At 43.5% G+C, this 16,271-nt stretch overlaps 2 protein-coding genes across 2 annotated transcripts; both read right to left on the reverse strand.

The window, feature by feature from the left end:
* Nucleotides 1-583: 583 nt before the first annotated feature.
* On the reverse strand, nucleotides 584-4,179 carry ccndx (cyclin Dx). The gene is made up of 4 exons (XM_089019052.1): nucleotides 3,919-4,179; nucleotides 3,053-3,268; nucleotides 1,578-1,880; nucleotides 584-735 (listed from the first exon to the last, which is right to left on the reverse strand). Exons 1-4 carry the CDS (start codon nucleotides 4,177-4,179, stop codon nucleotides 598-600), a joined length of 918 nt encoding a protein of 305 aa, XP_088875178.1. The 3' UTR covers nucleotides 584-597.
* Nucleotides 4,180-7,111: 2,932 nt separating this feature from the next.
* tbc1d17 (TBC1 domain family, member 17) lies at nucleotides 7,112-15,774 on the reverse strand. The gene is made up of 17 exons (XM_089018547.1): nucleotides 15,631-15,774; nucleotides 14,596-14,691; nucleotides 14,453-14,530; nucleotides 14,270-14,381; nucleotides 13,501-13,684; nucleotides 13,300-13,411; nucleotides 11,677-11,847; nucleotides 11,357-11,482; nucleotides 11,176-11,279; nucleotides 10,917-11,011; nucleotides 10,114-10,230; nucleotides 9,884-9,984; nucleotides 9,435-9,534; nucleotides 9,265-9,362; nucleotides 8,221-8,337; nucleotides 8,067-8,153; nucleotides 7,112-7,712 (listed from the first exon to the last, which is right to left on the reverse strand). The coding sequence occupies exons 1-17, from the start codon at nucleotides 15,673-15,675 to the stop codon at nucleotides 7,578-7,580; spliced, it is 1,878 nt and encodes a 625-aa protein (XP_088874673.1). The 5' UTR covers nucleotides 15,676-15,774; the 3' UTR covers nucleotides 7,112-7,577.
* Nucleotides 15,775-16,271: the final 497 nt, after the last annotated feature.

Below are 16,271 nucleotides of genomic sequence, written 5' to 3' on the forward strand. Positions count from 1 at the left end.
TGCATTCAAAGAGTTACGGAAATAGACATTTTCACACCAACTCTGTTTTTTTAATTGGTTTAAAAAAATCATATTCAACGAAATTAATGTGCATTTTTTCTTTCAAAGAATGAATGAACAGTATAATTATCTAACCAAAAACGATGCAAAGGGAGTTTAAATGGCTTTAATTGTTTCCAAAAATAGATTTCTTCTTTGAGTACAGCATAGTGAGTTCAGTACAGGAAAAACAACTATGGCAAGTATGGCATATTGAATAAATTAACATTAAAGATACAAAATTGCACAACATAAATAAATAGATGGTATAAATATGAAAATAAGAACAAACATAAATAATGGGCCTACAATTAAAAATACTAGAAATAAATATAATATGGCACAATAAACACATTTTTAAAAATGTCTGGCAAATAAATAATAGAATAATAATAATACTAATAATACTAATAATAATAATAATAATTTAAGAGCACAATTATATCTTACCTTCAGTCTATAAAAATAGGGTTTGTGGAGGTCATAATTTATATCAGTTTGACTGATGACAACAACATTTGATTGGTCTGCACTTCTAATTTGGCCGCCTACTGGGCTTTAAAAATCGATTTCTCTCATGTCGGTGGGTGTGCCGGCTCTTTCTTCCTCTAGCTCATCTCCTTTATCTGTCGGCCCACTGCTGAGGCGTTGGCGGAGGGTACGCTCAATCATCTCACTGTAGTACTGCAGCACCACCTGACATCCAAACACACAAACTCCATTAAAACAGACAAGGACAAAATCATAAGCAGTCATGCTTTTTACATTTGTTTTTACTTTTTTAGTGGCTGTATCTATCACATATTAATTTGGCATGGGGCACTCAACACTCTCTTATTGGCATATTTACAAAAAAAATGTTGTCCAACTTCCCCAACTTACGAAGGAGATACGTTACGAACGGTTGTCGTCCGTAAGGTGAATTCGTTCGTAAGTTGCTTCGTTGCTATATTTTGTGTGGAATGTATATTTAAGGCTTCTATAAGTAACCTGTATTGGTTTGTACGGAAAAATTAACATTTAATAAAATATATGCTCTATAAAGATAGGTACAGTACATGTACAACAGGAGAGAATACTACATATGTTAGAGAGAGAGAGAGAGAGAGAGAGAGAGAGAGAGAGAGAGAGAGAGAGAGAGAGAGAGAGAGAGAGAGAGAGAGAGAGAGAGAGAGAGAGTCTCAGAGAGAGATCTCACATCGCCTCACGTCGGTACTAGTGGCGGAAAGAAGCACTACTTGGAAAAAGGCTTGCAATACAAAATCTAACTTACAGTATCTCTGTCCGAACATTTTTTGACATACCCGCAAAAATGTTCGTATGTACCCTTGCTCATAATTCGAATGTTCGTAAGTAGGGCAACATATGTATCCTGTTTTCGTGCTATGGACAGACAGTTCAATATAAAAGTAATGCTTTGACACCACTCTGTGGTTTCTCGGTGACAAGAAAATATGTTGAAGTGAGATGAGAAGGACATATGTCTATCTATCTAAGATTGGCAAGACATATGAGGAGGAGGCCTGTGTGCCACTCACCAGGTCGGCTTGGCACAGGTCGGCCAGCGTCAAGCTTAGCAGGTGAAGCTGGGAGCGCCCCCTGTGTCCCAAGCCCCGCATAGCAGAGTTGAGAGAGGCAGCGGCCACCAGGGAGGGCGGCGTCCCTAGGAACCGCGAGTCACATGCGCACATGGCTACTAGCGTGTCACTGTGTCGCCTCAAGGTGGCGCTGTCCTGCTCGCTTCTCTCCCCAAGTGAGGCCAGGAAGTGAGGCAGGAAATCCTGGGGTGTCACGGCCGCCGTGTCCCATCGCAGGGTGGCCAGGACCACACGCTCCATTTCCTGTTGGTGGGCATTACAATTCTGTGTTATGGTTCTTTTATCTTGTACATGTTTGTAATCTTGTTTTTAAATAGCACAACCGTGAAGCGAGAAAGAAGGTGGAATATTTTAAGTACTGGGGTTCAACTGTCCAGAGCAATGGAGAGTGTGGAAAAAAGGTGAAGCCTGGAACGGCTGGAGAAAAATGTCAGGTGCTATGTGTGGTAGAATGGTTTCAGCTAGGATGAAAGGTAAGGTGTATAAAACGGTGGTGAGACCAGCCATGATGTTTGGACTGGATCAGGAATGAATATATCAAAGGGACAACTCATATTAGAGGCTTTGGAGAGAAAGTCAGAGAAGCCAGACTGAGATGGTTTGGACATGTCCAGAGAAGAGAGAGTGACTACATCGGGAGAAGGATGCTGAGGCTTGAACTGCCAGGCAGAGACCGAGAGGAAGACCAAAGAGGAGGTATATGGATGTTGTCAAAGAGGACATTAAGGTAGCTGGTGTGAGAGAAGAGGATGCACAAAACCGGGTTAGATGGAGGACACTGATTCGCTGTGGCGACCCCTGAAGGGAAAAGCCGAAAGGAAAAGAAGACGTAGCACAACCCTACTCGCCTGAAATTCAAACAGCTTAGGTGCCTGGTTGGTATGAATACAATTTTGATTGGCTGATGAAGCACAAAAGATTTGTTTTCTCCCGAGCAATAAGTAGTCAATTGTGCCAAGTAACAAGTGAGAATTAATTCCAATCAGATCAATAAAAGGACATTTTTATTAAACATATTTTCTGTATTAGATTAATTGTCGAACGGCCTTGTGGTCGACTGATTAGCACGTCTGCCTCACAATGTTGAGGTGCAGGGTTCGAGTCTGGCTCAGTGGCGTTTGCATGTTCTCCCTGTGCCTGCATGGCTTTTCTCCGGGTACTCCGGTTTCCTCCCACATTCCAAAAACATCCATGGCAAGTTAATGGAGAATTTTAAATTGTCTATAGAATCTGAAAGTGGTTGTGAGCTGAAATTGTTTTTCGTCCATCTGTGCCTTGCAACTGGCTGCCGACCAGTTCAGGGTGTACCCCACTAGTGCCCAAAGATCGGCTGGGATAGGCTCCAGCACCCTCCCGTTAAGATACGGGTAAATCCAGGAAAAGCAAAGTGCATTATTAGTAATGAAGTATCTCACCCGAAGATTGGCAGGCAGGAAATCATATTCAGCGGCGGCGCAGAGGGCATCTGAGGTGATGTTGTCACACTCGCTGAGCTTGGAGGCAATGAGCATGCAGGCTGCCGCCAGGCAATGTGGCGAGACGGGCGTGGACAACGTCGCCGACAGGAACCTGTCCATCAGGGAAATGGATAGAGGGAACACGGCCTCGTCGCAGCCGCAATCGTAGCACACCTAACCGCAGGGAAAAAAAATTGTCAGACAAAGGGACATGATGCAAAGACAGTGGGGTAGTCTCGAAGTAACTTTAGAGAGTGGAGGAGTGAAAGCACATACTGAGACCTTCTGACACCTGGATTCTGCTCTGTCTTCCCCACCATCTTCCCAAAACTATTTTCCAAAGGTCATACCGCTACGAGTAAAATCAACAAAACGATGTGTTGAATAAGCAATGCAAGAGAAATTAATCCATGAAAGTTCCCTCTGCACCAAAACATTAGAGCAATCCATTTTGAGAAAACAGCTTTACTCAAAAGTACTGAACTAACCTTTGCCACGTTTTGGTTTGCAACCAACGGGTGGCACTGCAGGGCCCTGTCTGCAGCAGCACAGGTGTTGGTTGTTTTAATCAGTGGTAGTTAAAAGGACTCCCGGCACGACCATTCAGTGTCGGGTCATTGTTTGTTTCATCTTGTCATGTTTTACTCATGGTTTTGTTTGCTACTTTGGTTTTGTTTGCTACTTTGGTTTTGTTTGCTACCCATCATGTCAATTAGTGAAAGCAAAATGAAAATGAATCAGATTTTGTCCCAATGACATTTCCGACCAACGGTGACGCTACGCGAGATGTAAACGAGGTGACGTTATCCAATGTCTCCATATACCTCCAGTGTCCACTTGGCCAGCTCTTCGCGTCTTCCGGGCTCCTGCTGAATCAGACTAACGTAGAGCTGCGTAGGCGCGTATCGTTCCTCCACGTGAAGCAACCTCTGGATCACGCGCCTCCCAGACGCAGATGGGTCCCAGGCAGCTCTAAGTGGCATTCCGAGGCCTCTCGACTCCGATGCTCTCTTGGTGCTCTGGCTTTGGTGTTCCTCTTCTGTTTCCTCGCACCACAATGACATACCAATGCCATCCGTCTGCATGATGATGGGAAAAAAATGCTGACTAAAATAGTCCGAGTGAAGCGGGAGAAAGATTTTGGCTTCCTTTTATACACGCAAGTATGAAAGAGAGCCCAAAAGAGGGCGGCACCCTTGGCCAGTGACATAAACTGTGAGGAAGACAATCGCATCAACAGGTGGGCCGATGAGTTCTAGGCCAGCCGAGAACGGGGGCCGGGGCGGAGCACAACCGACGGCACAGACAAGAGAAGGAGTGGCAGGGCGACAGCTTGGGATCGATGGTAAAAAGGGACAAGAAAAAGGTCATCTCCACACTCTGACAATGGGAATGGATGACAATAGCAGCTCTGAGTTTGTTTACAATACCATCGTGGACCAGGCAGGGTTCAGGGAGGGGCGGGGGGATCTTGACCCTCAAAGAACAACCGACGTCTCCGGACAAGTTGTGTCCATAATTTGTAAATTCCATAATTACGTTTTAAGACTTGCGCTGAATATTCTGGAAGTCTTGTTTTTGAACAAAAAAATAAACAACAAAATAAGAAATAATGTGACACAACACAAAAGACACAGTCATTCAATCTTAAGCACTTTCTGCACCCTCTGTGTTGCATGAAGCAGTTGTAGATGAAAGAGGAGAGGATCAAAGCATCCTTTTCACCAACGGATCAGGGACGTCACGGTGGAATGTGCACGTCTGCTACAAGCCAAATGTTGAAAGCAAACACGAAGCTGCAGCATCCATTAACGAAGAGATTGTCTCACATTTCCTGTCCCACGTAAATCCGCTTCAATTCCAAGCCACCACAGTTCCACATACGCATCGCCACGGCGCTGTCACTCCTTTCCTATTAATATTATATTTCCAAATATATCAAATAAACATATTATGAAACGTATGATGAGTATTACAACAATGCCACAAATAGATCGTTAAACAACACGGTTATTTAATTCCAAATTTAAACTTAAAATTCCAAATTCATTGTTCATTAAATCTTATCTGTAGTCAAAAGAAAGTTGTGAAAAAGAAGCAAAATTTTTCAAAATAAGTAATACATACATTTAATTGGTTTTCAATGTGATTTAATAAAAGTCCTGTGGTGACATTTAAAGGGACATTTCCATCTAAGTTAGCCTCATTGTCAAAGCAGCGTACGTCGACGCCCCCAAAGACCCCTTTTCCATCTGCCCCCGCCCTGACGGAGGCTTGTGGCAATCTGCTGCTGTTTAAAGAGCCGTGATGGAGGTATGCGCGACAGACAGTGGAGCCTCGGGTCAATGAGCCGTATTGTCTCCCTTTACAAATCAGTGTTAGACACCAGGCCCTGGCCTTCTGCCTCGCACGCTCTCAGCGTATGGACAAGCAGTGGTCACACGTTCCCTTGAGACCCCCCGGGGGATTACACAATAGAGGCTCGCATCTTGTATTTGACACACTGGCTACAGGTGGCATTCAGCGGCCGTGGAGGAGATCGCCTTTCAAACAGGACGAGCCCGATTTGATTGGAGATGGTCATCAATAATTCAGTCGTCCTCATCAAGAATTCACCAGTCTGCAAGGCCGCCGCCACGTTGACTGGAATCACACTCAAGTTTGCACAAACAACAATATGAGACATTCTCATAGTCAAAACTCTGCTTTGGATAATTCATTTTTGCAAACATTTTATCGCTATTTAGGGGTCCAAACTCGACCCCCATGGCTATAATGACAAGATACATGAAATAGCTTATATGCCCGAAAGTGAACAGGAAGTTGGCCATTTTGGTTTGAAGCAGCCAGTATGGAGCTAACCCCTTTTGCAAGGTCTCTTTAAAAGTTCACCAATCCCATTTGAACATGAAATTTGGTGTGCATGTCGATCAGAACAGGATGCTTAAAAAAGTCTCAAGGATCCATGGTTAAAATTGAAGAATGCACTTTCGGAAAATTCAGCAGTATTCCCCTGGAAAAAGTGGAAATGTCTCTAATGAAACCCTCAGTTTGATGGACGTGAAATTTGGCGGACATATACTAGAATGCACGAAAATAAATACTCCAAAACTCTTGTATTGGATGTGAAGTAGAGTAGTAGAAATGGCATGTGTGTCTTAACCTGTTGTGGACTGGTTAAACTTTGACCCCCCCCCGTCCCCTTTGACACACGCGCAAACTTGTCCACACACCAGCGGTAACAGCAGGTGTCTGCGTGCGAGTTGAATGGCGGCAGTGAAAAAAAAGGTTCTCCAGTGTCGTGGGTAATGAGCTGGAAAATGAGGGGCGGGGCAACCGCCACCACCCCTCTTCGGTTCCTCCGCCCGCTTCTGAATACAGCTGCCACGTATGAATTTAGCAGGCTTCTTAAACAGGCTCGCGATCTGTCACCGGGTTTCCCCTTGGCCAACGCCAACCCAGGCTGACCCCACTTGACTGGTGCTCCTCATTCAAATTCAATCTGCTTTGAAAGCACTAGAAAAACCGCAACCTTGTCAGCAGACTTTAGGCCTCATTCTGTCCCAATGATGCTGACGGGATTACGCGCTCAGGTCATTTCGTCTTTGAGGGTTTTTTCATAATTTACCTTTTGTCACGTACAAATTAAGCCCTTGTTCAGACTTTGATACACTCATACGTGGTATCCACCCATCCACCCAAATCGATTCATCCACTGAAATCCATCCATCCATCCATCCAGCCAAATCCATATATCCCACCAGCCATCCATCCACCTAAATCCCTCCATCCCACCATCCACCCAAATCCGTCCGTCCATCCATCCAAATCCACCCACCCATCCACCCAAATACATCTATCCATCCACCCACCCAAATCCGTCCATGCCACCATCCATCCATCCTCCCAACACCATCCATCCACCGGAATCCATCCACCCAAATCCGTCCATCTATCCATCCAAATTCATCCTACCACCCAAATCCATCCATCCACACAAATTAAAGAAAGACAAAATAGAGATTCATTATCCTTTTACTTGGTACTAATTAGCAGATGGAAACAGTACAAATGTTAAAAGATGACCATGTTGCATAGGGCAGCAAGTCAGGGAAGGCTACCTTACTCCCTACACACAATACACACACACATCACACCACACACACACACACACACACACACACACACACACACACACACACACACACACACACACACACACACACACACACACACACACCTTTTATTTTCTTTTGTTTTTAAGTTGAGTGGTTGCAGCAAGTGAAAGCCAACTTAGTGTAAAATGTAAAAAGAGAGCAGCTTCAATCGGAAGGAGGAAGAATAGGAGGTGATGGAAAATGAGCACAGTGACGTCCTTCATGTCGCCCCTTTCTGCAGACACATTGTTTTACAGCCTCATCTCCGGCTTACAGTTAATATATGTGTCATCATTCATAAATATCTTCATGTCAGTTGATTGGGTTTAATTAGGGGTGCCTTGTGATTGGCCAGGGGGAGACCGTCTGTCACCGCACACAAAGTCGGGGCTGTCGTCATCGGAGGAGGAGCTGGATGGCACGTACACACCCAAGACCTCCTGGACCTTCAGGGGTAAATCCTGGGAATGGTGTTGGGGATCACCAAATGACAGGGAGATGGGGTTACAGAGGAACCAGGCTCAGGTTGCATTTATAAAGACACATCTGTGTGTGTGTGTGTGTGTGTGTGTGTGTGTGTGTGTGTGTGTGTGTGTGTGTGTGTGGGTGTGTGCGTGTATGAACATACGAATATACACAGAGACGCTCAAAGCACCTCAGCACAGCTGTTCTTAAAATATATGACTGAAAATTGCAACTGAGTACAGTATTGCATTATTGAACAAAAAGTATATTGGGAACCACCCATAGCCCCATTTACAAACTTCTTGCTCAAACAATGTGTGACTCAGGGTTAGTGTGTTTGTGGTTCTCACATTGCATTGGATCAGCTGCAGGTAGATGGCCTCTGCTCCTCGCAGAGTGCTCTGTAGGTCCAACTTCATAGTCAGCTCGTTAATGTGCTGTATGTTATACAGAGGATGAGAATGAGGTCTCTGTGATTCGACTTCACACACAAGACGAACGAACCTTGAGAATAGTGTTGAAGTCGTGATCTGAGCCAATCAGTTCGCCTCTCTGTGACTGCAGGATGGCACAAGCAATCAAAAGGTGGAAGTTGGGGCAGGGAAGACGAGTCCACATAACCTGAGGAACAACATGCCAGGAAAAAAAAAAAATCACCTTCTTTTTTTTAATTGAGCCCTAAGAGCCGGTTTCATGTAGACACGTCTATCACAAATAGACCTCCAAAAAAGATTCAACAAGCAATGCCTGAAAAAGTTCATGGAAAGGCCACTCATTAAAATGTCTACGTTGTGTTGGTTTATGGATGTTGGTGTTTGTACCAGGTGACGACTTGGAGGGGTGTCCTTGGGACATCCAGGGGTGTGGTATTCAAATCAAGAAGGAAGCGTTTTACTAATGTATCACTTGAATTGGCATGGACACTCAATAAAAAGCTGAGCAGGACCTACAGAGGGCGGGCGTCGTCGGTCGAGAAGGTCACACGAAGTGGCTTCATAAAAACTACGCCCCCTGCCGGCAGTAAAAGACTATCTTCCTGTGTTTGAGTACTTGTTCAAAGTGTCCGAAAAAAACATTTCCGATAACATGTCTGCCAGTGAATGAGTTAATTTCTGACTGACATTTTCGGGTCAAATCCATTTTGATTTAGCAACATGTAATCTAGTCTTGTGCAGGCCCTCCAAAAAGGTGTCCTGATAAACAGGAAGCCTCCTGTTTTAATTCAAAGATTGAGGCACAGGGATCATTGCATTGATTTGATTTTGAAAATTCAGGACTTCATGACACTTAGATTTCACAATGACATTTGGCAGGTATGTGCTTGTTGTCAAGAGTGCACCCACAAAAAGTCTCAAAAAGTCATGCATGCCTGAAAAGACACAGGAAATCTGCTTGTTTGTTTTGCTACGGTGATTTTAGGGTAACTTGCATTATTTTCAGTGAAATATTTGGATACATTCTGTGTGATGAGCAGCATATTTTGTTACCATGCAACCAGCCAAAACAAGAGGTACTCCCACACAATCTACTGTAACAAATGGAGCTCACCTCCCACAATATGAGAATGTCCTCAAATGAGAACTCTCTCTTGAACCAGATGAGCAGCCAGCGGAAACAGAAGCAAAGCGAGCCGCTGTCCTGAGAATCTGATAAGCACACAAAAAAAACCCATTTTGTTCAGGTTTGACAGTTCCACAACTGATCTAGTTGTTCTTTACCCAGAAAGTCACAAAGCTCCGGGTCCAGCGCTTTTAGAAGGACACTGAGCTGAAGGAGCTGCTGCTTCATGGCCTCCTGGGACTCCTCAAAGTTGTGGTGCTGTGGAGCAGACAACAAAGCTCACAATTCGTCTGGAATGTTTCCGAGAAGGAGCAAGGGGAGAGAAGAGTAAGAGAAAATGAGGACGACAGCGAGGGTAGTCAGAAAAAGAGGATGCGAGTGAGAAGACAACGAAAAGAGAAGACGATGGAGAAAAATGAGGTAAAGAGGAAGAAAAAGGAGGAGAGAAATAGAGAACAAAAAAGTGAAAGCGGCACAGAGAAGCAGGACAAGAACAGGAAGAACAGACAAAAACGAGGAGCAGAAAAAGTGGAAAAGAAGCATGGAGAAGATGATAAAGATAAGTAGTATGAGAAGAAGGCGGAATGTATGCAATTAGTCTCCTGACCACCATCTCCATGAATCCAGTAAGGCACCAGAAGGACTCTACTTCGTTCTGCGTGACAAATAGCAGAGGAGACAGCAGGTCGCTCATCCCCTGCACATAGCCTGCACATGAAAAGGGAAAAAAGCAGCATTATTAGCTTAAAACAGGAATTCATCAAATGCCAAGAACCACTTAGATCGTTCAAGAGAACCAAAACATTGAGTGCCAAGGTCAACTGTTTGTTCAATCACCAAGGTCAAAGTTGTACATGCAGTAAGTCATCAGCACGTCGTGCAGCAGCGCCAGGCCTGGATTGTCGTTTCCGGAGAAAAACGTGTTGTGTCGGTCGGTCCTGTTCACGTCGCGTTCTGACAACAAACACAACAAATACGGAAGGAAATGAACACCTGACTTTGACTGGTTCACCAGTGTGGCATTTCAGAACTTCAACGCAACTGAGGAGGAATTGGCTAAAAATGGACAGAAATAGCCGAAACTCTGGTGGATGGTCTTCCATAAACTGAATAATGTGTGGTTGGAATTTGAAATAAATAGCTTTTTAATCAAAGTCACAATTGAAATTGTCATGGGTACGCATCTTTTTGGGTCAGCCTGCATAGCCACCTTATGTCGAGTTAATACAGTTACACCCAGCAAATCTGCTTTTTATATTTTGCACTATGTACAGTTCTTTTTATGAAACCTTTTTGTGCAGTTGTACATTTCAGTCGACTGACATTTTCTTTTGAGGAGAGAATACTTTGTTTTTGTCTTTTGACCTATTAATTTTGCTTTCAATTTTGCTGCTGTGTGTGGAATGCAAATTTCCCCGTTGTGGGACTATTAAAGGCTTTCTGATTCGGATTCAAGAATTTATTGGGTTAAAAAAATAAAATAAAATGAGCTGACATTCTCTGGAAACCACTTGTTTTTTTTTTTTGGGCGGCGCTATATTTCTCCCGACATATTTAATTACGGATTGACTAGAGATTTAGAAACCCCAGTGTGTAACATCGGCTCATGAGCTCAATGCTGCTTCACCAAGTCTACTAACCAATCAGATTGCGATAGCCCCTGAGAAGCGAGTTCCTCATCTCCTGCTCCTCGCTGACGGACTTCCATTGCATCTTCATCCGAAAGTACTCGTCTCTGCATTCACACACACACACACACACACACACACACACACACACACACACACACACACACACACACACACACACACACAGAACGACTGGTTGTGATATGAACAATTGGAATGGATCTTCTGCCAACCCCCCCGCCCCCCCAAAAAAAATCCATTGAGAACTGACGTCTTGAGGCGTAAGATCTCCTCTCGTTGGCTGTGGGTGCTGTTCCATGGATAAAAGCCCAGCAGGAACTTCCAAACCTCCTTTCTGAGTGTTGGTGTGATGCCCTGCAAGAGTGCACACTCAAATAATTTTATGACAAAAAAAAGATTATTTCACTGTGATGATTATCAGGTACGCTCACCCCACGAAAAACTAGTTCTTTGATATGCTCTGGCTCCTTGACCCGCCCTTCCGGGTCCAGAAATGCATCCCATTCTTCTAGAGGGACCCCCCTGCTGACGACTGGCTTTAGGCCGAGCTCAACACCCTGCGGGCAGGAAAACAGACTCTCGCGTTTCATATTTGGGGATTATTTATTCCTATTTGTTGTATAGACAACAGTCCCTCGATTAGCTCGAACTGACTCTCCTAACTTTGACGATGACTTTAACTGATTATCATATTCCACTATTTCTTTGCCGCCTGCGAGGTGGTGGCCATCATGGATGTTGTCCATCTTACGCATGTGATGAGCTCAAAGCCAGGCTCTTCATCCAGCTGCGGGGCAGAGCTCGGATTGCGGTTGTCGCGTGGATGCAGCGGGGAGTCAGGCGGCCGCAGGGCATCCCTGAAGAAGTTGGTGACTTTGGAAAAGCCGCCGAAGGTTGTTGCATAGGGATCGTGGATGAATCGCTGTGGAGCACAAAGCCTTTTCTTACTACAAATAATGAACACGCTAAAAGTACAGACACTCCCCTATTTACAAACATTCGAGTAATGATATGACATTTGAACATTTTTTGGGGGGTATGACGAGAAATGTTTGGACAGAGTTGCTGTAAGTTAGAGTTTGTATTGTGCACCTTTTTACGAGTAGTGCATCTTTTCGCCACTAATACCGAAGTGAGGCGCTGTTAGAGCTCTCTCTCTCTCTCTAAAATACAGTAAAGTCTCGTTATATCGATATCGGTTATATCGATAGTACTGCTTATTACAATACTATTTCTAGGAACGCAAGGAGAAAATTTACATGACGCAGGATCGGATATATCGATAGTCCAGTTATATCGATATTTTTTCCGACTCCCGACAATATCGATATAACGAGACTTTACTGTATGTAGTATTCTCTTCGGATGAAAATGTACATCTTTATAGAGCATATATTTTATTAAATGTTTATTTTTCTGTACAAACCAATACAGGTTACTTATATACGCCTTAAACATACTGATATAAAGCTTAAACATACTTATATAAGCCTTAAACATACATTCCATACAAAATATAGCACTGAAGCAACTTGTGAAAAAAATCACCTTAAGAATGACCGCTGGGAACGTATCTCGTTCGTAAATTGGGGAGCATCTGTATTTACAGATGCCAGCATCATACAGGCAGAAAGATGCTTTGCATATATATATATATATATATATATATATATATATATATATATATATATATATATATATATATATATATATATATATATATATATACACATAGTAGGCGGGGGACACCCTGAACCGGTTCCCAGCCAATCAGAGACAAACTGATGGGTTAAAAGTGATCATTCGTTCCTGGTTCATCGCTTCTCAGGGTGGTGGAAGTGGGATGGTGAAATCAGCAGGAAGCCAGGTGTTGAACACAAGAAGTTATTTTAATCTTGTAGACAACAGGGACATTGCGGGGTCGGCCGAGGAGGGACAGAAAGGAAAAGAGAAAGAAAGACGAACTGGGAGAGCATTTATAAGGCGAACAGGGTGAGACGCAATAGGATGTGACGTAATGGGATGTGACATCATGTAAAGGCAGGCAGGATATGATGTATCAGGAAGTGCAAAACAAAACGATGCAAAAAGATGTTTAAAGATGTTCGTATAGCAAATTACCCCAACACAAACATCCATTTGATCTCACACTCACACCTTGGGACAATTTGGAGTGTTCAATCAGCCTGTCATTTATATTTTTGGAATGTGAGAGGAAACCGTAGGACCCGGAGAAAACCCATGCGGGCTGGGGAGAACATGCAAACCCCACACAGGGAAGTCGGAGCTGGAATTGAACCCACCACCCACTGTGAGATCGACACAATCACTGAACCACCGCTTATAAAGCTTGGCAAGATAAACGACATCTTACCGACACTAGATCAGCGCCTCCATCGTCAAAGAGGTGCAGCTTGTCAAAGGACTGCGAAAGGGCATTCGGGTCTTGCGGGTATGCCAGAAAAAGACGTCCATCCACCGGTGACCTGATGATGACATTGGCACCCCAACCCAAATAAAAATATCTACCCCTCCTCAACCAGTCTCTTGACATTGTGAGTAAATCCAAACTTACTGGTCCAAGACAATGTAGCGGTTGAGTGAACGCAGGAGCTCGCGGCTGCCCCCTCGGTGGAAGTGCAGGGGAGGCAGCGGATGTCCCCCCCTACTGGTCAACACAAGGAAGTTGCGGCCAAGGGAGAAGCGGGCTCTGCGCAGTGAGTAGAGCTCTGACAGAGGCAGTGAAAATGACCATTGACCTGCAAAACAAATGGTCCTTGTCGTAAAGATAGTTCCGCCTATAAGAAGATCAGGAGTCATTATCTGGCAATTTCAGTAACCTCCCGCAAGCACTGAAACAATCAGCGAGAAAATGCAAGTCATCGATATGAAAAATGCACGAACATACTTTACTATTCGTACTTTCCTATTAGCGTGGGGATTTAACACCATCTTTTGTCATCTCAGAGTAGGTGAATTTGGACGTGCTTTCCAAAAGGTAAGCAGAGCTGCTGTGTTAGCACAGATAAACCAGTAGTGCAAATAGCATTCTTCACAAAATCATGTTACACTCATATTTTACTGTAATTTTCAATGTGGTCAGGGTCTATTTGTGATTGGTCAAGTGTCCACTGCAGGCACCACATGCATAGCTTTACTTGACGAATTGACAAGATGTCATACACGAAATTGGAAATAAAGTGCTGGGTCCATCGGTGAAAATAAAATATACTTGTAATAGGTGCTTCCTTTGTACAGGAGCTGTGGTTGAATCACTGTTTTAATTTGTAATTAAAAACACTGATAGTAATTCGTCTTAATATTCCAAATTTCTCAAGCTGCACCTGTCTCTCGGCAGGGGACTGGTTCCCGATCTTTTTTCACTGTGCTGATGACCGCCCAATCTGGCTCGTAGCCGGGGTCAAGATTGGTGTCCTCCTCACCTCCTTCGCCATCCTGATGGCACAATTCCCACTGTTAAAGCATATCATTCAAATGTTGTCATATATATATTATATGAAACCCACCTTTTTTGAGTAAAGCACAGCAGGAGCGTTGCGGCCCGCATCCTCCAGGGGACTCCACTCTAAAGACGGCACGCCAGCCTTAAAATATAAACAAAATAGTTCAGGAATTCTTCCTCATCACACCAGAGCACAGTTTTACTTACTCGCTCCACAATGCGTATGAAACCCGGGATGCTGGTGTCCTGGTTGCTCTTCTTGGCATTCGTGTGTAGGTACACCCCCTCCTTTTCAAATATCAACTGAATAAAGAAGACAGACGCTTCAAATATATACACGTCACAATTAGGTAGACCATACAGAGTTGTTTAAAATTCATGATAACATAGATCCATGCATCACTTATCCTTATGAGGGTTGCAGCAATAGCCTATCCCAGTTAACTTTGGTCATCTATCTATGCCAGCTGCGTATGGTGACATCCAGCACAATTTTATGCTCTTCCACTATTGGGTACAATTATCCTGGGTGTCCATCAATAATTAAGTAGGTTTTCATTTTATTTTATGTGAGCTGGCATTTTTCTAATGCAAAATATGGATCTTGTTTCCATATTTTTGGATGGGAACACTGGGCTAACTTGTGCAAAATTATGGACAATGTGGAAAAGAACATTTAATAATAATACCACATTTGATTATGAAACGCCTTTCAAAACTTTCAAGGACACTTTACAGTCACATGATATTTTTTGTGCGAGTGAGCAGCGGCAGCCAACCAACATAATAATCTGGTAACACAGATGTTAGTAAATACGTCAAATGTACATTTCAATCTAGCTCAATTGCTTATTGATCGACACATTTAACAAACACGTTATATTTATGTACCTAATTCCAAAATTAAGCAAGTGTCATCGTTTACACGTGTTTCAGCACGTAAACACCTCACGTGATCCACTAGCGACAGGTCTGACAATACGTCACATCTCGTCTTGTGACGAAGTGCCTTATACGTGTCAACTTCAAACATAAAGGAAAGCCACCAAATCCAGTCATTTGTGTACTTTTTACATTACAAACATCGCACGTGTTCCTCTCTTAACTGAAATTACCAGTTAGCAAGTTAACATGTCGACGAAAAATAGCTAATGCGCAACAACGAGCGTCCAGCCCACGATCAACATGGACCATTTTTACTTTCAGAGAATTAAAAAGGACGAAAGAGAGTATAGTCGGTACCTTGTAATCGTCACCGCTTTGCTCCATTCTTGAATCGCTCATCATGGGTTACGAGACAAAACTCTTCTATGCTGGTTTTACCAAAACAAATGTTACGTCACTCTTCCTGTTTCCGTCAAGCCCACCTGCCGTCAACGTCATCAACATGAGCCAATCCAAGCATTCTAAAACAAATGTTCTTGCTTTTGTTGTTTTCTGATTACATCTTTAATACAATATGGTTATGTACGATGGTTTTGTCCCAATAGATATGTTATGTGCAATGATAGAATTCAGGTTTCAATCGTGTGTATCGTTTAATATGTCATATTAATCGTTGGATGACGTTCACCATTGTCAAACTGTAGGAGACGTTAATCGATTTTAATGTTTAAAATTCCGACCAGATGGGTGCAAGAAATAAATATTTCGTAAGTCGTGCTTATTCGCATTCAGGTGAGTCAAGCCGCCGAGGCTGCTCGAACTTTGAAACAATGATGTGCGCGAGTAGCGGATTGGTGGGAACCGCAGGAGGCGTATAATACGTAATAGCAACGGCGACAATGTACCCACCCAGAGACTGTCACGTGTACATGGTAGGCTCCCGAGACATGACAGTAAATAAGTGACATCACAATCGGAATATACCAGCTTTCACATTA

Source organism: Hippocampus bargibanti, linkage group LG17 (assembly GCF_051943395.1).
Source record: "Hippocampus bargibanti isolate YZ-2025 linkage group LG17, ASM5194339v1, whole genome shotgun sequence".
NCBI lineage: Eukaryota > Metazoa > Chordata > Actinopteri > Syngnathiformes > Syngnathidae > Hippocampus > Hippocampus bargibanti.

Bases quoted from the DNA above. Each gene is read 5' to 3' on its own strand.
- tbc1d17 (XM_089018547.1), bottom strand. From the start codon at position 15,675: ATGATGAGCGATTCAAGAATGGAGCAAAGCGGTGACGATTACAAG. The intron at 14,531-14,595 runs GTAAGTAAAACT...TTATATTTTAAG, and splicing joins TCATACGCATTGTGGAGCGA to GCTGGCGTGCCGTCTTTAGA. The intron at 10,231-10,916 runs GTTAGTAGACTT...GTTTGTTGTCAG, and splicing joins GGGCTATCGCAATCTGATTG to AACGCGACGTGAACAGGACC.
- ccndx (XM_089019052.1), bottom strand. From the start codon at position 4,179: ATGCAGACGGATGGCATTGGTATGTCATTGTGGTGCGAGGAAACAGAA. The intron at 3,269-3,918 runs GTATATGGAGAC...CCCTGCGGTTAG, and splicing joins TGGCCAAGTGGACACTGGAG to GTGTGCTACGATTGCGGCTG. The intron at 736-1,577 runs GTGAGTGGCACA...TTTGGATGTCAG, and splicing joins ACCTGTGCCAAGCCGACCTG to GTGGTGCTGCAGTACTACAG.